The 23,242-nt window shown below is 41.0% G+C and overlaps 3 protein-coding genes across 5 annotated transcripts in view; all 3 read left to right on the top strand.

Moving 5' to 3' along the window:
- Window positions 1–92: 92 nt before the first annotated feature.
- Window positions 93–5,051, top strand: LOC146363561 (secretagogin-like). Its single transcript, XM_084919204.1, has 11 exons — window positions 93–277; window positions 1,019–1,089; window positions 1,372–1,467; window positions 1,602–1,691; window positions 2,808–2,864; window positions 3,067–3,144; window positions 3,228–3,283; window positions 3,787–3,832; window positions 3,976–4,035; window positions 4,239–4,307; window positions 4,488–5,051. Exons 1-11 carry the CDS (start codon window positions 208–210, stop codon window positions 4,611–4,613), a joined length of 819 nt encoding a protein of 272 aa, XP_084775330.1. The 5' UTR covers window positions 93–207; the 3' UTR covers window positions 4,614–5,051.
- A 2,234-nt stretch (window positions 5,052–7,285) lies between these two features.
- LOC146363560 (uncharacterized) lies at window positions 7,286–9,975 on the top strand. The gene is made up of 4 exons (XM_084919665.1): window positions 7,286–7,389; window positions 7,463–7,506; window positions 7,586–8,805; window positions 8,890–9,975. Exons 1-3 carry the CDS (start codon window positions 7,367–7,369, stop codon window positions 8,797–8,799), a joined length of 1,281 nt encoding a protein of 426 aa, XP_084775791.1. The 5' UTR covers window positions 7,286–7,366; the 3' UTR covers window positions 8,800–8,805; window positions 8,890–9,975.
- A 4,391-nt stretch (window positions 9,976–14,366) lies between these two features.
- The window catches only part of LOC146363559 (protein MTSS 1-like), a 69,316-nt gene continuing 60,440 nt past the window's right edge, over window positions 14,367–23,242 (top strand). The window contains exon 1 of one of the 3 annotated variants that reach the window (XM_084919276.1): window positions 14,367–14,793. In XM_084919276.1, the coding sequence (XP_084775402.1) occupies window positions 14,722–14,793 (72 nt within the window). In that variant the 5' untranslated portion in view covers window positions 14,367–14,721. The remainder of the gene's footprint in view (window positions 14,794–23,242) is intronic. The other 2 variants (XM_084919274.1, XM_084919275.1) reach the window with 2 other exon arrangements.

The following is a 23,242-nucleotide window of genomic DNA, read 5'->3' as shown; positions in this document are numbered from 1 at the left end:
CTCTCTCGCTCTCTTTACACGCATGTCTGTTGGGCACTCTCACTCACCCCTCCCTTCATATATACAGACCACCAAGTCTTTATGCTCATTTGGCTGATTTCAGGGGACGCCTGAGCAGATTTTATTTCAGGGGGACAGACCGTCTTTGTCTCTCTGTGAGGACGTCAGGCTCGTTTGTTTCCTGCCTGTAGACTGGTCTAAAGCACCATGGACAGCGCACTGGGCAGACTGGACGCTGCAGGATTCTTACAGATCTGGCAACATTTTGACATAAATGGTAAGAAGGCGAGCTTTTTAATGGACCTTAAATTACTAATATATATATAGATATATAGATATATGAATGTATTAAAAAGATATCTGGCATACAAACTGTATAAATTGATTTGAATTTGCTACTGCTTCTAAATACAAAGTGCAAAACTTGATATGAAACCAGTGAGATTTAAAAATAATTTTTTTTAACTCGTTACAGCAGCTTAACAAACAGACCAATAATTAAATAAAATAATAGCTTAATAATGTACAGTAATCAATAAAATGGAACAGGACACGAAGAAATGCAAAAGTCCTTAAGTAGAAAATAATGATGGAATTCAAATAAAAGTAAAACTAAACTACAATCAAATACAAAAATAAACTAATAAATTGTTGTGATTGTGATTTGTAGCTGATGGAAGTGAATATGTGAGATGATGATACGTGTGAACAGTGCAGGGTTTAATCAAGCTGTTGAGACTTTGCAGGATTTCTTCAGTTCCAGCTTCACCTTTGTGACTTTAAGAGGAAACTCAGTATTTATCTGAATTATAAAAATTAATTTTAAACAAACTACATTGTTTGGAAAGATTGTAACCGTCGCAGTAAATCCTGTTATGATTCAGCTCTCTGAAAACCGACGTGAAGAAGAACTGAACCAATTTTGCTGGAAGAAAGAAGTGAAACTGTATCAGTGTCACATAAGCAGTTCTACTCGAGAGTAAGTGACAGAAAAACCATCATTTTGTTTCTGTCTTAGACGACGGCTACATCGAAGCCAGTGAGCTGGAGGCCTTCTTTAAACACACGTTGCACAAACTCGGGATGAAGGTAAGAGATCCACGTGTGAGAACGGTTAACGATGAGTGAATCGTTTCCTGTTGGCCAAACGAGGTTCTGAACTACAGTTTGAATTTTTTTAACATTTCCACTGTAAAAGTCAGACACGATTAAAACAACTATGGTAACTTTTTGGTAGCATTTTGATTTTTCTGGTTCACATTTGAAGGAAAACTTCACTGTAACTCCCAGAGGTTAAAAAATAATAAGTAAACAGGACCCAGAAATGCCCAAAACTCATTAGCTGCAGACTGATGTCCATGCTGCTTTCAGAAGGAGGAGATAACTGAGGACAAAATCAGAAGGCTGAAAGAGAAGTTCATGCCTGCGTGTGACATCGGGGCTGACGGACGTCTGCAGATCCAAGAGGTACGAGGTCAGCCTTAGATGTGTTCTGTCAGCAACCAACAAGCATATTCACTCCTGTACAAAACAACATACATTACAAAAAAGAAGAAGAAATTAGACTCAACAACAGATTCTTCTGTATGTCACCTTTTCAGCTGGCCACACTGATGCTGCCAGAGGAGGAGAACTTCCTGCTTCTGTTCCGCAGAGAGACGCCGCTGGACAACAGTGTGGAGTTTATGAGGGTGAGGGTCAAAGGTCAACAAATAATGGAGCGATGAGGAATGGAGGAGGAGGAGGAGGATGGGTATTTAATGAGTAACAGTGTGGAAGAACATTTCACAAATCAGAGATTAATCAATATCAACAGTTTTGTTTCCTTTTGGTATTTATGTGCACATTTCTGAAACACCATGAGTCACAAAATGCTCAGAATTATAATTACATAGATAATGCATGCAAATAAAACAAAATACTAAATGAAACTGTAAAGGCGTTAACCTTTTAATTTAATAGACAATCAATATTCCCTGTCTTATCAATCATTACGAATGACACCGCTCTGCAGCCCCTAATCTCTTTGCAGGGCGAGAGTGTTCAGCTGTTGGCAGCTGATCACACCTGGTGTGGTGTGGATAAAGGCACACCTTTATCCACACCACCTGAGGCAGGCTTTCGGGGAGGCGCCCAGCTTTCTTTCAGCTAACTTATTATGTAATTTAAATTAAAACCTCTTCTTTGTGAAATTCTGGTATTAGTCTCCATATTTATGTTGCAGCTTTTGAGTCGTAACAGAGGAGAACCTGGATTTCTTTATTTATTTTACTTTGGTAAAAACACGTCGGGAAGCTCCACCTTCTCTGGTTTCCTCCTTGGACACTATTGCTTCAGTTGCTTTAAACTTTGTTTCAGCAGGCTTCTCGCTGACACCATCCTCACCCCGCTCTCTGCTTCACCTCCAGCTAACCATCTTTCCTTAAATAGGAAAATGAGGAAACTTCCTCACCAAGAGAGTTGGAAACCACGTGAACCACATCGTGCGAAAGTTCTGGGCCCACCAGCATGATGTTTGCTCACCATCTGCCCTACTGTTCACATTTGGCTTCCTGTGACTTTGCAATCTTCCACAACATTTACGTGAAGTTTCACACACTAGTAGAGATCCACTGTGCGTCCACTGAATGATCTAAAAAGTGCAACATGCTGGAAGAGGTCCAAAGGTGAACAAGGAAAGGACCTTGAAGGGGAGACCTGTAGGTTTTAGACTGTTGTCGGTGTGGCTCAACCTTCGGCACAAAGACGAACTGTAATTTCATGTTAATGGTTTATTTTTAGGATTTATCCTTTTTTTCTTTTTGCAGATTTGGAGAAACTATGACACAGACAGCAGTGGCTACATCTCAGCTATTGAACTCAAGGTGACTGTTCAAATCTGAGGAAATATCTGAAAAACAGACACAGCTTTCGGAGGTGGTAAAATGATTTCAGATCCCCAAAAATCATCGATTTGCTTATTGTGTCAACCCAGATTAGATCGTTATTGGGGCTTAATTAAAATGAAAAAGCACATTTGGTGGAGTTTCTCTGTGGCAGACGCGTCTTTCTTGTGTCTTTCTTCAGGGGTTTCTTCAAGACTTGTTCCTCCAACATGGGAAGACCATCACCCCGAAAAAATTGGAGGAGTACACTGACACCATGGTAACGGGCAGTGAGGTTGGGATTTGGGGGGGGCAACAAGTTTGGCTCATCTTCATTCTGACATGTTTTTTTTCCCCCTCTAGATGAAAATGTTTGACAAAAACAAAGATGGCAGACTGGATCTCAATGACCTGGCCAGGTACTGTTCGAATTGTTTCATCCATCACTTTCTGGCACCTACGAGTGTTTTTACACCCTTTTTGCAGCAACGCCTGCAGTACTTTTTCATGGGGGTGACACAGGGGAGGGGGTGACGATGGGAAATCGTGAGGGACACACTAAATGACACACTACAGATGACAAAAATTGTGTAAGCAGCACTGAGGGGGCCAGCACATTTTGGGGGGGATGGCCCCTGCCCCCCTTGGTGGCACCCCTGTCACTTTATTGGTCATTTTCTTTGTTTTGATCGATCAGCCTCTCTGTGTTCTTTTGTTTTTGTGACCTTGCTTGTCACCGTTTTGAGTCTCTTTATGATGTTTTTCTATTTTGTTTTCATTTTCTATTGTTCTGCTTTAAAATATTTTCTTTTTTTGTCCTTGCATCCCGATAGAATCACTCACAAAAGCCTTTGAGGGATTGAAAATATTTATTGGATTCCATCATATTTCTATTTGACAAAAATCTGTTTCTTTTCTCCAGAATTTTGGCCTTAAAAGAAAATTTCCTGCTGAAGTTTAAGATGGATGTAAGTGTGAAGATGCTGACTTGTAGTGTAAAGCGAATAAACTGCACCTAACAACAAAGCCACTGTGACTGAATCATATTTATCCTTTCATACTCAGTTTGGATATTCATTTATTCATGTTCAGTGCAACATTCTGCTCTCAGGCTTGCAGTCAGGAAGACAGAAAGAGGGACTTTGAGAAGATATTCGCTCACTATGATGTTGTAAGTGGAATTTTACCCACTTTAATAATCATGTCTTTCTCACTGGGCTTGAATTCTTTTGTTGTTTTGTTAATAGTACAACCAGAGAGCAGGACTGGTTCACGCAAAGCACATTTTTCATGTGAACAGAGAAAGAAAACCTTTGAAGTTCTGACACGCAGTTATTCTTGATGATAAAATAACATTATGCCACGTGTGTGTAGAGTAAGACGGGTGCACTGGAGGGCCCTGAGGTGGATGGATTTGTCAAAGATATGATGGAGCTGGTGAAGGTATAACTCTTACAACTCACAAAAATGCAGTTATTCTGTAACATTAAAAACAAAACCCTTACAGAGAAGGGTTGGTACTTTCTTTAAATAAACCTTTCTTTGTTTTAATAACCTGTAGAGACTTTTATTTGAAGCATTTAAATCCACTAAGACTTTCACAGCTATAAATTCTTTCTGCAGCCCAGCATCAGTGGGACAGACCTGGATAAGTTCAGGAAAGCCCTGATGGGTCACTGTGACATCAATGGAGACGGAAAGATCCAAAAGAATGAGCTGGCTCTCTGCCTCGGCCTTAAGCTCAGCTAACTGACCCTGGAAACATTCAAAGAAGTGTATATTCTTCCTTCCTTCCTCTGCTGATCTCTTTTACTTGCCGTCTTCTTTGTATCCTGCTGATTGTCTTAACTCGTCCCTTTTCTTTCTTCACGTGTGGTTTCTTGTCTTATCCCATCCCAGTTTTTGCAGGCATGTTGATAAATGGTGTTGTGTTCCTATTAACTGGGTCATATTTCCATAACTGTAAATATCTTTCTTTATTTGAAAATATTTTGCATTAAATGTGGATCTTGCTATAATGACATTACTCTGTAGATAAGTAAAACATATCTATCTGCTTTGAATTATTATAATGTTGCTTTTTCCAACGCATGCTGATTCTGCGTAATGTGACTAAATCTCTGTTTGCATGACATTACTGTGAAACTAGCAAAGATAGAAGAGATTTAATAAAAATGATTTACGTTTTGTCAGTAGTGTCTTTCTGAACATAAACCACAGGAGTCACAGACGACCGGCAGGACTCCTGAAGTCTTTTTTTTACTGAAAAACATCAATCTGGCAACAAGGACCACCTTAGATTATTAAATATCATATAACAGGAAACAGTCCTGTTTATTACTTTGAAAATATACCTTTCATATGCTGTCCCTCCAAACTGATGCTCTAGAACAAGATTTAAGTCTTTATTAAAGCCTTTTATCCTGAAACTAATCAGAGGATGTGCCTCTTACGCTGAGTTAGTATAAAGTCTTAGAGGCCTGTGCTGTGAAACAATTTTAAAAACTTCTACATACCCAGGACATCTTTTCTCCTATTATATTTGGCTTCATTTACCTTAACAAATCTCCAAATCTACCAGAACTTGTTCACATAAAATGAGCTCAGTGAGCCATGATGCCGTGTTGCTTTACCCCAGACAGGTTTAAGGTTTATTTATTTATAATAAATCCCTCTGCACCCATCAGAAACTGAATAAGAAAGAAGAGCATGTGCAAAAAGGGTGTAGCTGTTGCAGTAAACAGTGTGTTAAGTGGAGGAGTTGTACAGGGAGCCACAGGCAGGAATGATTTCCTGTGTCGTTCAGTGGTGCTTTTTGGTGATCTCAGTCTCTCACTGAACGAGCTCCTGTGGCTGACCAGCATGTCATGGAGTGGGTGGGAAGAATTATCCAACATTGTCTTTATCTTGGACAACATTCGCCTCTCTGACACCACCTTGAGGGAGTCCAGCTCCATCCCTACAACATTACTGGCCTCGCGGATCAGTTTTTTGAGTCCCCCAGCATCCAGCAGCATAAAGGATCGCACTGACCACAACAGACTCGTAGAAAATCCTGAGCATTGTCCAGCAGATGTTGAAGGACCTCAGTTGCCTCAAAAAATAGCATCACCTCTTGCCCTTCCTGTAAAGTGCAGATGTGTTTTTAGCCCAGTCCAGTTTATTGTCAATGTGTACTCCGAGGTATTTATAGTCCTCCACAATGACACAACACTGACCCCCTGGATTGAAACAGGGCTCAATCAATTCTTTGGTCTTTGCCACGTTGAGCTGCAGATGATTCTGCTCACACCACGTGACAAAGGAGTCGACCACAGCCCGGTACTCTGTCTCATCATCCCTGCTGATGCATCCAACCACCGCAGAGTCATCAGAAAACTTCTGAAGGTGGAGGTCTCTGTGCAGTGGCTGAAGTCTGTGGTGTAGAGGGTGAAGAGGAAGGGGGAGAGGACAGTCCCTTGTGGTGCCCCTGTGTTGCTGATTACCTTGTCAGACACATACTGTGGAAGATGTACATATTGTGGTCTTCCTGTCAGGTAATCAACAATCCAGAACACCAGAGAAGCATCGACCTGCATCGCTGTTAACTTATCACCCAGGAGGGTCGGCCTGATGGCGTTGAAAGCAGTGGAAAAGTCAAAAAAACATGACCCTCACAGTGCTCGCCGGCTGGTCCAGGATGAGCCTTTCCAGGGTCTTCATGATGTGGGAGGTCAGTGCGACAGGTCTGTAATCCTGGGGGCCACTGGGACGTGGCGTCTTTCGTGCAGGGATGAGGCATGATGTCTTCCACAGCACCGGGACCCTCTGCAGACTCAGACTCAGCATGAACACGTTATGGAAGACTCCACAAAGCTGGGGGGCAGAGGCCTTGAGGACGTGGGGACTCACTCCGTCTGGTCCAGCAGACTTGCCTGAGTGGAGTCTCCTTTCAAATGTGAACCTGCAGAAAACTCCTTCCTATCTACATTTTATTGGTAAGACTAAACAAAAATATAATGCTAAAAACATTTCTACAACCATGTAGTGGAAAAAAGGGACAGCGTGTGGTTTTTTATGTTAAAATATCATAAAGCCTCTAGAAACCAAAGTCTTGAATTTTCATCACTAGGTTTATTTTAGTATATTTCATAATTTAACACCCATTTTAAGATAATAGACCAATAAGGAATGGGGTACCTTGGTGTGAAGACATGTCAGTTTAAAGTCATTATGCACCACAAATTTGAATGTAAACTCTACTGTATGTAGGTGGCATCCAAAAACTCGTGGTTGGGTCCCTCAACAGTTAGAGACAGGGGCTAAAGTTCTGTCATCACTTTGGTCAGCTGATCCTGTAAGTAGTCTACAAACTACGCTGGCTAATTAGTTTAATTCCAAACAGCTGCTGAGGTGGATGGAAGGGCCTCTGCTAATCTCTCCTGCCTGATTCAAATTAGTGCTATATGATTGGTTCTCAACCTGTTGTTTGTTTGCAAGCAACAGTGCGTGCTTTGTGAAAGATGGCCTCTGGACCTTGTGTGAGGTAAAATTGTTTTGTTCCATTTTAGCAAATCTGTTGATATACTGACTTTGTTTAACACACTTTGTATTTCCAGGGTGTTGTTGCTCTCACTGTTGGCCTTCAGCAAGCATGCTGAGGGTGAGTATTGATGTGTGCAAACTACATTATGCAATCACTAACCTGTTGGAGCACTGTCGATTTAATTTTCTCTTTCTAGCTCTTACTTACAGGAGTAGCTACTCCAGTGTCATTAAGCCTTATTTTGGGATGGCTGAGGATTTTCCACACAGTCAGAATCCTGTCTCCAGACATGAGAGCTATGCACAGCCCCGAAGTTCTCTGGGTGTTTATGGGCCTGAAAATGGGTCACCTGAGAGTTCTTACCCCACTGCTGCAGGTTTGCCTGGTGGTGCTGGTGCTTCCTCTGGTAGGCCATTAAATGGTTACCTTCAACAAGAAAGCATGTCTAGCTACAGATCTGGCTCATCACAACCCCACAAACCATCATATTACCAGGGTGATACTGATGGTGCCCTCCAGTCCAAGGATGCCATGTGGGGTTTGGCACCATCCCAGAAAAGAAACCGGATTGACGCAGGAATCGTCTCAAGTTATCCAATTGAGATGCGTTCTGTGCCCCAGCGGCCAAGTAATGAGCACCAGACCCAGCCACACGACAAGCAAGAACAGTTTAGCGATGAGTCCAGTATGTTTCAGTCTCGGCCCCAGCCTCGCCCGCTCCCCCAGCAGCCACGCTACGAGGCCAGCAAGCCCCAGGCCCAGCCTCGCCCGCTCCCCCAGCAGCCACGCTACAAGGCCAGCAAGCCCCAGGCCCAGCCTCGCCCGCTCCCCCAGCAGCCACGCTACGAAGCCAGCAAGCCCCAGGTCCGGCCTTTCCCCCAGCAGCCACGCTACGAAGCCAGCAAGCCCCAGGCCCGGCCTTTCCCCCAGCAGCCACGCTACGAAGCCAGCAAGCCCCAGGCCCGGCCCTTCCCCCAGCAGCCACGCTACGAGGCCAGCAAGCCCCAGGCCCGGCCCTTCCCCCAGCAGCCACGCTACGAGGCCAGCAAGCCCCAGGCCCGGCCCTTCCCCCAGCACCCACACCACGAGGCCCGCGAGCCCCAGGCCTGGCCCTTCCCCCAGCACCCACACCACGAGGCCCGAGAGCCCCATGCCCAGGCACAACCTGAGCGTGAACAGTTGGGCGACGAGTCCAGTAAGTTTCAGCCTCGGCCCTTCCCCCAGCAGCCACGCTACGAGGCCCGCGAGCCCCAGGGCAGTGAAGCCAACTCTCCAAGTGGAGGTGTGCTGCAAACCAAATCTGGCATGTGGGACTTGGCTGATCCAAGAAGTTTTAGACCCATTCCAGTTTCATTAAGAAATCTCTACAGGTGGCCACAGCAACAGGCACCCATCTACAACAGATATTAGCAATAGGTATTTCTGAATGGTTCTTTTATTTGTATTTTTGTTTCTAAGAAGCTATAAAAACTCCATTTTATTTATTTTTTCTCTCCTCAGGTTTCTGGCCTCACCTGCAGCTCGTTCTGGCATGGCATCAGATTTTCTGAAATTAATAAAGTGCACAGAGCTGCAGTCCCTGGCTATTATTAAAATCTCCTGTGACCAGGCGTTTGTTCAGTTTTATGCATGCTCTCATGATAAACTGAGCTGCTCAGTAGATCTAGGTTTGTACTGTTGCTACCATAATGTTGCCGTATACAAACTGATGCACAAAAGGCACTTTTTTTTTTTTTTTTTGTTCTTTTTCCCTGAAATAGTTAAACCTAAAATTCCTCTCAAGCCTTAAGCCCCAAAGACTGTAATTGTCTTACAGTTGTGTAGCTTAGCATAGCAAACCTGCTTAGCTTTAATGTTTCACCAAGTGTTCAGGGTTCACAACCACAATTTTCACTTCAAGAACAAGGGGTGGAAACATGGCAGTTTAATGCCTTCTGCAATGGCAAAAATTACAGTCCAGTCAGGACTACAACCAACCAGATGCTAAACAGAAAATGGTGGTAGTCTGCCAAGCAGGTGGTCACTATTAGGGATTAGCATAAACTAAGGCAGTTCAAAGCACAAGCAGCGATTATCGCTTTGAAAGGTGTGGGTGTCTTTTGTTTTTGGGGCCCAGTTGTGAACTGTTGGTCATTCCTTCACCATCAGTATCAGGTGTTCTCTTTTTGTGCCTTAAAAGTAAACTGTCTTAACAGGCTCAGATTAAAGTGTTTTTATTCTGTAGAGAATATTCACTATTGCTTTGTCTTTGGACAAAAAGTCTCATGTATTAATATACGTATCTCATAGATGTATCATCAAATGCTACTTTCTTGTCTTTTCACTTTTCTGCTGCTTCTTGCCCAAACACCGTCCCACCCCTCCTCCTCTCTGATAGCTGTTATTAGCTTAGTCATCTCCAGTTTGGGGAGATAATGACAGTGCTGTTTTTGTGGACACTGACTTCCTGTGTGTGTGGTGTTTCTCCCTGTCATTAAGCAGCGAGTCTGTGTGGTCAAAATGACACAGCTTTGACTGCAGGAGACACTTCACCATCCGAATCCAGCTCCAATAAACTACTCACTGTTGGTTTTCCATTTTCAGCTTTCGAAGTGTCTGTTGGTTGTTTGGGGGTTTTACCATCCTTTCCTTTACTCATATATATATATATATATCATTTATTGTAAAACTTTTTATAGATATTTTGTAGCACACCGTTTACAGTACACTGTTGTGGGCTTTGCTTTACATTCAATCAAAAGCGCATTGCAGCTCATCTGCAGTAACATATATTTGCTTTATGGATCTTTTACTCCCTCATATTTATTTAAACGGTGCCAAATCGCAACAACAGTCACTTTAAGGTCCTCCCTGTTGTAGATGTAAGAAGTTTAGACCCAGAGCAGAAAATGTTCTCCTGCCTCTGATGTGCAATCTTCAAGTATGTATGTTTGAAATTCAGTTCAATTTTATTTATGCAGCTCCAAATCACAACAACAATCACTTCAAGGTGCTTTATATAGTAAGATAGACCCCATAATAATACATACAGAGAAAAAACCCAACAATCATATGAGCCGCTATGAGCAAGCACTTTGATGACAGTGGGAAGGAAAAACTCCCTTTTAACAGGAAGAAACCTCCAGTCAGAAACTGCATGAAAGGCTACGGTTTGCAAGGCAGCAGATGTAAAGCAACCAAGGCAGATGCAGCTGCTTAAATCAGTCAAACTCTATTGAACAAAGTGTTTCAAAGATGATTAAAAAGCTAATAAAAGAAATGACATGCTTCAATAACTGACATATAATTAACAACACAAATCAAAGAAATTAATTACAAATTTGAATAAGTAAAACATTACAAAAAATTAATTGATAACAGTTAGAAAATAAAATAAGCTATAAAGAAAGATAAGATAACTTTAGATAAAATAGATTAAAAGGAGTACACCATGTACAAAGTGTGTATGAGTCCTGATCAGTGAATAAAATAACATAATCCAATGCTAAAGACTAGAAAACAGCCATCCCTGTCGTTTAAAGAAAACAAAATAAACTGGAAATAAGTTTGAATATTAGTCCAAACAAAATTTCCATAATGATCGATTCTTTCGATAGCAGATATTTATGTTCTAGAATCAGTTCTCGTACTTAAGTAAAGATATTTTAGTAATTTAAGGTAAATTTGTAGTTTATCATTAACAAGAACACAGTGACTATATTACTGGAATTGTCTAAATGACGGTAGGAACTACAACAGTCTGTTGCAGGGCAAACACAGAGAGAGAGACAACCATTCACACTCACATTCACCCCTACGAGCAGCTTAGAATCACCAACTAACCTAACCCCACTCACTGCACGTTTTTCGACTGTGGGAGGAAGCCGGAGTATCCCGACAGAACCCACACCAACATACCAACTCCGCGCAGAAAGGCCCTGGCCTGGATCAAATTCTAACCCCCACACTAATGTTCAAATACCATTGAGAGCACTGCACACTGTGAGGCAACAGTGCTACTGCACCACCTGAATATCTAATCCAATAGTATTTTTTTAACATCTGTTAGTTTCTTACTATTTCTTACTTTTTTCTTGAGGTTTCTTGAAGTTTGCAGTAGAATAGCTGTTTCTTCTGTTGGAAGAGGCGGACATCTTGGAAAATGTTATCGCGTTAAAATTCTAGTGACTGACAGGATTTTTCAAATTAACGGCTCCAGAGAGACAAAGACACAAGATTGTAACAATTCTCTACTTCTCTAGTTGGTGTAGTGTGTTCTCTCATAGAGTCCTCAGAGGTCAAAGAATATAAAACAGCTTACAGTGAGATGTAAAGACCAAACATGACCAAACATGACCCGTTATGGGGTGGGTGGAGGTGAATGCTCTGTTCTTTCTGCTTCAGTATCTTGTCTTGATAGTTCAAACTACAGAAAACAGAATGCTCTTACAATCATCTCTACCAAGAGGTGATTGTAATGTTTGTTATGTGGTTACATGGATAATGTAATCCATTGTGTGTTGTTGCTTTTTCTCATACTGTTTTCTGCCAAAGCTTCACTGACTACATTTGACCATTAGATGTCCTCCAACCTCCATGAACATCAGAAGTCAGACGTCACGGTGACACAGACAAAATAAATCACTGCACAAGACTTCAGCTGACCAAACTTTCTTTGGTGTCCGGCTCATTTAAATTGTAGCAAACTTTAAAAATAAACTGATTTATGAACTTCACTTTGACAGTAATTTATACTTTTTTTTATTATATTTTTATTGAAAAAAGGACTTGTTACAATAAAGTGCATTGATATTATTTAGTTGAAAAAAAAAAGACTTTTTCTTATTCCTTTTGTTTTACATTCAGGTAACGCAAAGTGATCTCGGTGCTTGACAGTGTTTACATAATCCAGCCTGTTTAACTTATTTACATAAAGTACATTAGGTACAAATTATGAAGTTGAGGGTCAACCTGACATTGTACAGTACATGGGAGATACACCAATTCAGAGCTGGTCTTACCTAAATTCAGGGTGGATGGGGGACACAAAGCTAATCCATTTATTCCATATTTTGTAGAATTTGTCTTTTTGAATTTTTAAAAAGAATGTCAACTTTTCCATTTTAAATATTTCAAAAACCACCTTAAACCAATCAAGTGTTGGCGGAGTTGGATTTGCCACTTCCTGGTTATTAATTTTTTGCTGGCTGCTAATAGCTCTTGTAAGAGCTTTGTGTCCCCTCCCCGGACCGAGCCAGCAACCAGGCCCAAGTACAAATTTACAAATTTAATATCAAATTTTATCTTAAAAACCTCACACAGAGTTTTATGAATTCCCAGCCAGTAATTTTTTAAGTTAGGGCAGTCCCAAAAGAAATGGGAATGATGTGCCTCTTCTGATCCACATCTTCTCCAGCATTCTGCTGTCCCATTTTTATATTTAGTTTGATGAGTTTAGAAAAATCTAGTAATGTTCTTCCAGCAGTGGTCTCTCCAGTTAATGAACTTGTTGAGTACCAATGAAAATTACAAATCCTCTCCCAGTTCTCGTTTGTTTACCCATCCCTGATTCCAAGTCCCATTTAATCTTAATATTTTGAGTAGTATCCTTCCTGGGCTGAAGAAGCACATCATATAGTTTGCAGATTGCCTTTCTCAGAGAACCAACATATGCTCATTTAACTATCTTAAACATTTCTGACTCAACCGAGTTTGGGTTTGGGATTTTATTATAATGTTTGTTAAAATAATCCCACATTTGAAGGAACCTGAAGAAACCTACTTGTCTTAGGCCAGTTCTTGTTTGTAAAGATTGAAAACTCTGTAGTGTCCCTTTATGTGTGAAGGGATGGAGTGTTGTTAGTCCACTCTCTATCCAGGACTGAAATCTGGTAAATAAATGACTGTGTTTAATAAATTATGCTCATGCTTCAACACTAATATCTTTTATGAAAAATGTGGGTTCACTGTGAATTTTCATTATTGCATTTGCTTTAATCTCCTTTTTGGCTGCTCTCGTTACTGTGTACTCATGCATTTATATTAATGCACATGTAAATGAATGTATGACGTGTATATATGAGTGTGTGGAACAATATGCAAACCAGGTTCACAGATGAAAACACTGAAACACACCTCACCTCACAGACTGAGCGTCAGACTGGTTTATGAGAAAAGAAAAGATGAAGATTCATCTTTGTGATTTTTGTTTCCTGTAGATCGACGAAACACTCACTAGGGGGCGGTATAATTTTAAATATCTGTCTTACTCAGGTTTCTATTTCTTTAAATCACGAGCTCGTAATAAAATGAAACTTTATTGAGACTTTTATTGTTCAAGAACCCAGCTCAGTAGGTTATTATTTTGTGTGGCTGCATTTAGAAGTTTTGCATGAATGACAACTTCACTTGCAGACTGACAATAACCCAAATAAATATTTTAATGACTAATTCTTTTAAATATCCTGTTTTTACTCGTCTAGTTCTAGCAAACAAACCACAATTTACCTTCTTTAGATTTAAATGCTGGAAAAAAAACATTTGTTTTACTGATATTATTTTTCTTTTACATTTTTGAACAGAATAGATTTTTCTGTAATGTTAAATACGGTCATTTTTCATATATTATTACACTTAACAATAATTTAACTCTTTTGTAATCTGTAAAAAAAAAAGACTAAGTATCAATATGAAATAATTTAGACTCATATAATTATTATTTTTTCTCAGCTGTTTGTTCTTTGTCACAGAACCATGCCTTTCTGTGACATTTCTTTAGCACATTTTATCTAATAAAATATTAATATTGCAGGCCTCGGCGTGTCTTTTGTTTAGAATGGCTTTGATTGTCATACTTGAGCAGTTATTTGGGTCCTTTGTGTTTCTGTGTCACTAGCTTTATATTGTGCAGTCATTTCCCAGCGCTATCACAAAGACAACACCCTTATCTTTCCATTAAGAAAAAACCTTCCGGTGCTGAAGGCGGGGCCACGGGAACGCGCGTCCACGACCTTCCAAGCGCGCTCCCGGGCCGTGTCTCCTTCAGCTGTGTCAGAGGAGCAGGTTGGTGTGTGAGGTTGAGCTTCCCCGCTCTGGCGCGTCTCTGCTCCTCCGGCTGAAATGGGATTTGTGCGTTCCGAGTGGACACCGACCGGCTCCTGCGCTCCTGCTTCTGTCCGCCTTCTGGTCTCCTTCAGCCGGGGAAACCCCGCAGCGCAAGTGTGAGCGCTTACATCCGCACCGAACAGCGTCTCTCTCCCTCCCTGTGAAGCCCGTTTGTTTCCCGAAGCTTCATTTATGGACTAAAGAAGCTCCGAGTGAGCGTGTTTGTAATTTCCGTTCACACAGCTGAAGATGGAGACTATGATGGAGAGGGAGTGCAGCGCGCTGGGGGGGCTTTTCCAGACTGTCATTGGAGACATGAAGGTAACGCGAAAAAGACGCGATTGTTCCACCTGATCCCGGTGGTTAACATCTGTGTTGCACACATCTGATGTTTAAGGCAGGGCGGCTGCTGCAGATCTAAGGCTTCTGATCTGCAGATCCTGTTGCACAAAACCAGAGAAAACCGTTCCGCCTGTGCTGGAGATTTTAGCGACATCATTAATTTTCTAATTAGCCCGAAGTGGGAGGTGAGCGCAGTCTGCTGGTTCTTAATGTTCAGGATCTGATCGCCTGCAGCTTTCTCCAGCAAATGACTGTAGCATGTAAACCAAGCTTCATCCCGGTAACCAAACACAGCTGCAGGCTACTAATGCATCGGAGGGATGAATGACACTGTTGCAGTGACACTGCAGGAGATAAACACACAATGAAGTGCAAAATGCTCGGTGTCCTCCCCGAGCTTCACAGAAAAAATCACACTCCCGGGGTTTTGATTACCACAGGGGTGCAACTGCTAGGATGGGCTGGTTTAAAAAACAAACTAACTAACAAACAAAAAAACCAAAACATTTCAGATGTATTTCAAAATCAATCTCGTCTGTAAGAGCTGCCAGAAACGTGTGTAAATGCATTGTTGTGCCAGATAAAAAATTTCAGTCTCAGGCATGAAATAGTGACAGAGCTCGATTTGTTTGAAATTCAACAGCTTTGCTCAAACCTTTTAAAAATGGCTGCTTTCATTTGTTCCAGCTTTTAAAATGTCAACGTTTCTGCTTGTCTTTGTTCTAAATATTGCTTTTAACTGGGTATTTATGACTGAATTTTCCACCTTTCTGTGTCAAACACGTCATTGATTAATTGAGGAAATAAAGGGCAGCTTAATGACAGTGAACTGAGTCATTAGCTGCATTTCCCTGAGCAAGAACACAATCAGTTATGGAGACCCGATGGCTGTAACTGGGGTGTTCTGTTGTGACGTTCGTGGGTCTTTAGTGTTTGCATGTCCACCAAACTGACCCATATTTTCATTTGAATGGCAGGTTGTAACTGGCAGACATCCATCAATTGCCATACACATGTAGCACATACACTGTAGGAAAGACGCAAGCTACTCATGAGCAAATGGCAACGCAATCAGACAGCAACGAGCCATAATGACCGATACCAATACGAGCTGCCATATGTTAGCCAGAGGACAGAAGTAAAGTAATAGCAGCACTTTGTGTAATAATCAGTATATGCAGATGAGAAGTGGTTAATTGTAGATGAACTCTGGTGACAAACCAGTAAAATAGCAGCAGTACGTTAGAGAGAACTGACTTCCCATCAGCCCCTCCATCCTGGGTCCTGCTGCGCCAGGCTGGCTGTGGTTCAGGGTTTATGAGTCTTATTGAGTCAGATTATCTCTTTGAGAAGAAGATCTGTTTTCCAAAATAGACCTGAAGACATGAAGCATTCATTTTCTGATAAACACACGGTGAGCGCGAGGACACGGCACAGCTAAGACCAGATATTAACAAAATTAGTTTTATTAACAAAGCCAGTTATGAGTCCAGCTAATATCTTCAGTCTGTTTTCATTCTATAGTTTGATGCTTATCTGAATTAGATGTTGAATATGGAGCTCCTGATGAGTCAAACTGTGTATTATTTTGTAAAAGTCAGCATCACTGTCTTTGGGTAAAGTAATAACAGGACAGTCAGAGGTAGAGTAAACAAACAAAGCCACAGATCTCAGTCTTTTCTACATTTAAAGGAACAGTTTATTTAAGAACTGAGGCATTTTTTTTTTGTAACCTTTGACAACACTCAGTAAATATTTGGCAACTTAGAAGACCTCCTGCTGTTATTTAGAAAGCCAAAGCTTAGGATTTCAGCTGCTTAACTGTTGGAGTCCTTCTTTTTTTTTTCTATTTTTGGCTCAGATGTTTTCACTGTGAGGCAAGTCTGGACTTCAGGATTCAATTCAATTCAGTTTTATTTATAAAGCGCCAAATCACAACAGCAGTCGCCTCAAGCCGCTGACAGTATTAGGATACTGTTGGTTAACAACACTCGTTGTGTATTCTTTCCTTGTTGTTGTGCCAAAACCTGTGCATATTATTCAGCATTAGCGGGGCCTTCACTGATGTGCAAGTTACAAGGAATTACCTCCAGTTTGTTCATGTAAGTAGGCAGTCTTCTTCTGGAGTCCCGCAGGGTTCTGTGCTAGGACCACGCTTCCTTTAGTTGCATTGTTATGCAGATGATGCCCGACTCTATCTATCCATGAAGCCAGATCAATTAGTTAAACTGCTGCAATGTTTTAAGGACCTGACTTCTAATTTCTCGTTTCTAAATTGAGATAAACCTGAGTTTATTGTACTCATGATCTGATATTAATTGAGTGCTATAAAAATAAAACAGGAATAAATGACCTTTGTCACAGGTCATAATGCAGTGCTGCGGTGAAGATCAGAGATTTCTGCAGATTGTCTGATATAAGTCACAAATTCTTTACTTTATGTTACATTAAAAAATGTTAACGATCGACTCTTAGCTTCTTAGGGAGGCTCCTTAGAAAGTAAATAAATAAAAAGAATTAATTGTGAGATATTTCACCAGATTTTTTCAAATCTCATATTAAATTAAAAATGAGTCCATTCCATAGTTTTTATATTTGTAATGTTTTCAGTTTAATATAGCTTTTAAATGGTTTGTAACAAGTTGAAGTTTCTGTTTGTTAACATTTACAAGGTTTTCTGGTACAACACTTACGTCTTACCTTCCCCTACTGTAACAGTGAAGTCCTGCCCCCTTTGTAAATTAGTCTCTGGTTACAAAGCTCTTTAATGCGGGGTTCACACTACACAATGCTGTTGTTTAAGAAGATGTCAGATCAGGTAATTAGAGTGGGAGACAAATGACAGACTACGCGTTGGTCCCTGACAAGTCGTAGCTTGCACATTTTTCACAACCTGAGTGATATCATCAGAAAGTGGTGCCGGCGAAGCACTACAAAGATGGTGGCAAACGTGTTGTGTTGGCATGGAAAAGCGCTTTGGATGCCCGTAGTGTGGATATGTTTTAAAAGTCTGAAGCCAAATGTATTCTTAGGTCATGGTGAACAGTCCAAGGTGCAGCACTGATTGTTGTCCACAGTCATATGCTAGATTAGATAAAACAGTCATCAGGGGTTTACAGACCCGACTCCTGACATCTTTAGGCTGTTTTCCTGCTGATATCATGTAGCTGGGACCTGACCCAAGCCAATGAATCAATGTAATTTGTTGATTTTTTTTTTTCTTTCAATTAAGATTTGTAATGCACTGTTCTGACATCATGAGTACCTAATAATACACATGAAAGTTAAAGCTATAAAAGTCAACTTTATTCTCATTTTTATCTTAATTGCTGAATTATCGTCATCATCCACCGCTGTTTGGATCAGACATGTGAGTCACAGACGGTCAAAGGTTTCCTTTTGTTAGTGTAAATGTGTGTGGGTGGAAATGGCTTCCACTCTGTCAGTGGGGAGACTCCAGTCTCATGCGTTTCATTGTCTTTTACATGCAGACGTTTTGTCTGCGTGTTTGTGTTTGTGGTGTGCACGGCCTGATGAAAGCCTCCCGACTCCCTCTGTCATACTTTGTGTTAACATGTAAAGTGATCGCTTTTGTATCGCTTTTAACGTGACACTGGATTCCTGTCACCTGGTCCTCAAACATTTGGAAGCTTTGAGGGTTTCATGTTGTAAGTTCTTCCTCTTGTAAGAATGATTTTGATACACACCATGAAAGAATCACTGTTTAGGGACTGCTGGGAAAAGCACAAGTTTTTTTTTTTTAGTCCATGTCGAGAACTTTTAGTGTGGTTTTACTTTTTCAGTTGTTCATGGCACTGTTTGGCTTTAGGTGTCATGTAACTGCGCTCATGAGATTGACCTCCTGCCCTCATTTTATTAAGATGAGGGCATAAAACAAGTATTGTGGCCTCTTTTCACTTCACTCATATCCTCCCTTCAAAATATTTCACGCTCAGTTTGTTATGATGTGCTTAGCATGTTGTGTACATGCAAAAGGTTTCCTGCATCGTGCTGTATGAATGTGAGGGTGTTTGGCAGCGTGCAGTCAATCATCTCCGCATCACTGTGCTGTTTAAATGGAAGCAGACACATTACTTTTGATCCGTTTAAGTGGAACCGATCTGGATGTTTTTCCCTGGAGGAGAAACGGGTTCATCCTCTTATACTGTGAGCTGCTTGACTCTGAGCTGCGTGTGCCTTTAAACTTTCATTGTGCGTTCGCATTATGAACGGACAGTGAACCGTGGGTTTAGATCGTTTCTTTGACGTGCTTCGTGCAGCATCTTTATGGTGTTAAAGATGGGTTAAGCCTGATTTGTCTGATTTTTCTCTGGGTACTCCAGCTTCCTCCCACAGTCCAAGTACATGCAGTTAGTGGGGTTGGGTTAATTGATGCTTCTAAGTTGTCCATAGGAGTAAATGTGAATGCGAATGATTGTCTGTCTTTATGTGTTAGCCCTGTTATAGATTGGCGAGCTGTCCAGCGTGTACCCTGGGACATTTACCCCGTCACCCTGAAGTGGATACGCAGAATGGATGGATTGTACAACAGAGACAAAGATGTGTGTTAGCATCTAGCAGACATAAATGTCCCAAACTTCTGTTTGAATGCTTTGTTGTTGTACTTCTGTAGTGTGTGAATCAAGCGTTGTGGGATGTGCACTGTGCCTTTTGGAGGTTGTTGACGTAGCTCATTTGTAGATACTAAACTGCTCTTACTCTCAGACATGCCCAGGATTGTCTCATTGTATAGCATTGATCTTGCCTTATGACATTTTTATATCATGTAAAAAATTTTACCAGTATTTTCAAGCATATTGTGATACATCACAGACCTAATGACACCAAACCAACTCAAAGGACAAACAATGTAACTAGCTAGCAGTAGTGTTTCCATCAGCTGTGGCAACATAACTTCTGCTGGTTGGAAATAAGCTTGTAATCCTTTTCCTACATTTTGCTTCCAATGAGGCAGCTATTGAGGGTAAGCGTGAACGTGAACGCATGAACGTGCTTATATGCTCAAAGCAGCGAGTATTGAGGAAGTATGTGATTTAAAATGGAGCAGGTTTTTTGTCTGTCTAATGAATATGCTCCAGTATTTGCTTTGTATACACTCGCTGAGCCCGTCTGTGGTTGTTTGCTGGAAATGATGGGTTGTTTTTAATATGTGGGTCGAGGAGAGACTCAGTCATGCAGTCTGAATGAAAAGTAAAGGAAGTCAGAAAGTATGCGGAGCTCCAGAGTAATGTGACCATTTTCCACTTTTTAATGCCAAACAATTTATTTACATTGGATGTCAGATGAATATCATCCTTTCTAAATAAAACTGATCAACTCTATGTTCACATAAACCAAAGCAATACTAATAAAATGAAGATGGTTAAATCTTGTTTTGTCTGAAGAATCTTAAATACGAGTAGAGTTGTATAAAACACAAGTAACCAAAGTGGTTTTTACTGATTAAGCTACTAGATCGAAGTATATCGTGTTAAAACTCCTGTTAGGTTAGCTGATGGTTTTAAATCCCTGACAGCAGTGAGCTTCCCAAACAGGATAATGCAGATCCAAGCCCACAGGAGCAGCTCAAAGGGCAGAAGAAGACTTTGACCGAGCCTCCAGGAGTTTCCTCCTGCGTGTCTTTTTAATAAATGGATGTGAGTCAATCCGGGACATTCTTTAAAAAGGATGTCAGACATTAATGAGAGTGCAAGGCCATTATCAACTCATTAGTTTCCCCTCCATCTTATTTTGAAGTTGCTGCTAACATGTTTTACAGCATTTACCTCAGGGCAGCAATTAAACAAGACGGGCACATAAAGAAACAAACTGGAACCATTAGACCACTGGGTGAGGACATATTAGGGATATATGGGTGTGTGTGACGCATAAAGTATATGAGTGCATTTATATATATTTGTTAAGTCAGACATCAAATGAAAGATCGGACAAAAAATAAATGCTATAAAATAATCCTTATCCTCCTATATACTGTAGATATAAACATGCATGCTTACATCCGTACCCACACCTACATCTATAAATGTAAATATTCAGGAATATTATATATATATGCATAATGTCATGATTACATCAGAGTCTGACGGCTCCGAATCACACCCAGACTTAATCAGACGGAGCCGATCCAGAGCGGGACAAAAAAACAGACCTCGAGGAGGGAGTCGGTTTTATCAGGTGGAAAATGGTCGATTAATTTTGGCATTGTATATTATAGAAGAAGTCAGCGACCTGGTGACCTGTGCATGCTGCCCACCCCCTGTGGTTCCCAAATCAGTCCTGACTCGGTGACCTTTAATCAGGTTGAAACAGAGGTGGTTGATCTCGTTTGGTTTGGTACCTGCATGGCACTGAGCGCTCACCCAGTCACACACACATTCATTCAGTGCTTTGATCTAACATGATTTCTAACATTCACACTCCAAGCAATTCATTAGGAGCAACTTGAGCTTCAGTATCTTTCCTGAGGGTATTTCAGCATGCGGACTTGAGGAATCTGGGATTAATCCGTTGACTTTCCAGTTGGTAGACGACCCATTCCTGAGCTAGAGTCACCCCAAGTTTGGTGTGCATGTGTGTATATTTGTTCACCAAAGATATATGAGGTAGTACTCCTGTTCGAAAGATGTTCTGTGAACGTTAAACCAGAACCAGCAGCAGGTGAGGATCCAATTCTTGTGCTTCTATCCCGTGATCACGGAGGTTGGACCCGCTGCAGTCCAGGGCGATGGAGTTGGAATTCATTGGGCTGATTACTCAGTTATATAAACGTTAAGAAGTAAAACCTTTAAGACAGTCGTTTGCATACACAAACGCACACACGCACTGATTAGCAAGTAGACACAACTCTCTCTCCACCCAACAACCTCAGATAAACTAAGACTGAACATTAATGTTGTGATGACATCAGAAATCACTGTGTAAAGTGTTTTTTGCTACTAAACAACAAGGCTTTCATGTGTGAGAGAGGGAGTGTACGTAATGGACATGAGCACAGTCGCTTGATGCTAATTGCCATTTGTCTTGAACTGAAGCCTTAATCACCTCAGACCTATAATAAGCCTGGTCTCTTTTTGCAGCGGGCTGCTGGTTAAACTGGTCTGTGAGTCAGGATTGTCATGGAAACATCACGGACAAAGCTGCAGCATTGACTTTGGTTCTCTGGCCAAATGGGTCACTTTGTTTTATTGTAGTGGTGCTGACATTGACTCGTGGGGAGTGAACTCTTTTTGTGCTCTTTGTTCTGAAGCTCTGCGGCTCTAAATAAAAAAATAATAATATTTAATCTGAAAACACATTTTGAAATTTTAAGTGAGAAATCCAAGATTGATGAAAGTTGTGTGTCAAACACATCAGGAAACACATCTGATATAATTAAATGTAGGTACTGCTTCATATTTCTCATCCTTTATTGCTTATGAAAATCAGCATAGTAAAAACGTATAAACAGCAGTAGCAGCACCCTTTGTGCTTATCCTGTGACACAGAAATGAAAGACACTCATTTGCTTTTCTATTTTTCGGAGACTTGAAGAAGATCGAATCAGTGTGGCACATATGTTGTGCGCAGATGCAAATCTGCTACCACCTGCCAGCGTAATGTTAATAAAGGAAATTAGGGCTGACATCCACCATACAGTATTCAATTCAGTTTTATTCATATAGCACCAAATCATAACAAGAGTCTCCTCAAGGCGCTTTATATTGTAAGGTAGATCCTACAATAATACATTCAGAGAAAAACCCAACAATCACGAGACCCCCTGTGAACAAGCACTTTGGCGACAGTGGGAAAGAAAAACTCCCTTTTAACAGGAAGAAACCTCCAGCAGAACCAGGCTCAGGGAGGGGCGGGGCCATCTGCTGTGATTGGTTGGGGAGAGAGAAGGAAGACAGGATAAAGACATGCTGTGGAAGATTGGTTGGTTGTCCAGTTTGTGCCTGTATAAAATGATATAAATGCAGAAAAACATGTCTGAGGTAATTTTGCAGTAGTGTCATCAGAAAGAACTCAGTCATCTGCAGCGTGTGTTGCAGAGACTGAATTAAAGTTGCGATTAACATTTTGTGCAGTCTGTATGTGAAGGATGGACATAACTTCCAGTTTGACATAAACACCTTAAACCTCCATTATTTTTATTTTTTATTTTTTGTAATAGCCGGTTTAGGACAACTCCCAGATACAGAAAGATATCTGGGAGTTGTTGTGTAGACATCTATGGATAAATTAACTGAGCTCTCACTTGATTTATGACCTCAGCAATCATTTTCCAGAAAGGTTGATGAGCATTAATTCCACCTGTTTTTGAAGAAACATAGATTCAGAACTGGGGAAAAACCAGCTTATTCTCAGTAGCTAATAGCTTGAAATTTAAGTCTTTAGCCAATAAGCGCGCAACGTCCCTCAGGTT

Source organism: Perissodus microlepis, chromosome 22, assembly GCF_051167445.1.
Source record: "Perissodus microlepis isolate ML-2025 ecotype Zambia chromosome 22, ASM5116744v1, whole genome shotgun sequence".
Taxonomy (NCBI): domain Eukaryota; kingdom Metazoa; phylum Chordata; class Actinopteri; order Cichliformes; family Cichlidae; genus Perissodus; species Perissodus microlepis.
Note: the sequence above shows the minus strand (reverse complement) of the source record. Positions and strands in the feature narration are given on the sequence as shown.

Bases quoted from the DNA above. Each gene is read 5' to 3' on its own strand.
- LOC146363561 (XM_084919204.1), top strand. From the start codon at position 208: ATGGACAGCGCACTGGGCAGACTGGACGCTGCAGGATTCTTACAGATC. The intron at 1,090-1,371 runs GTAAGAGATCCA...TGCTGCTTTCAG, and splicing joins TGCACAAACTCGGGATGAAG to AAGGAGGAGATAACTGAGGA. The intron at 2,865-3,066 runs GTGACTGTTCAA...GTCTTTCTTCAG, and splicing joins TCTCAGCTATTGAACTCAAG to GGGTTTCTTCAAGACTTGTT.
- LOC146363560 (XM_084919665.1), top strand. From the start codon at position 7,367: ATGGCCTCTGGACCTTGTGTGAG. The intron at 7,390-7,462 runs GTAAAATTGTTT...TTGTATTTCCAG, and splicing joins GCCTCTGGACCTTGTGTGAG to GGTGTTGTTGCTCTCACTGT. The intron at 7,507-7,585 runs GTGAGTATTGAT...TTCTCTTTCTAG, and splicing joins CTTCAGCAAGCATGCTGAGG to CTCTTACTTACAGGAGTAGC.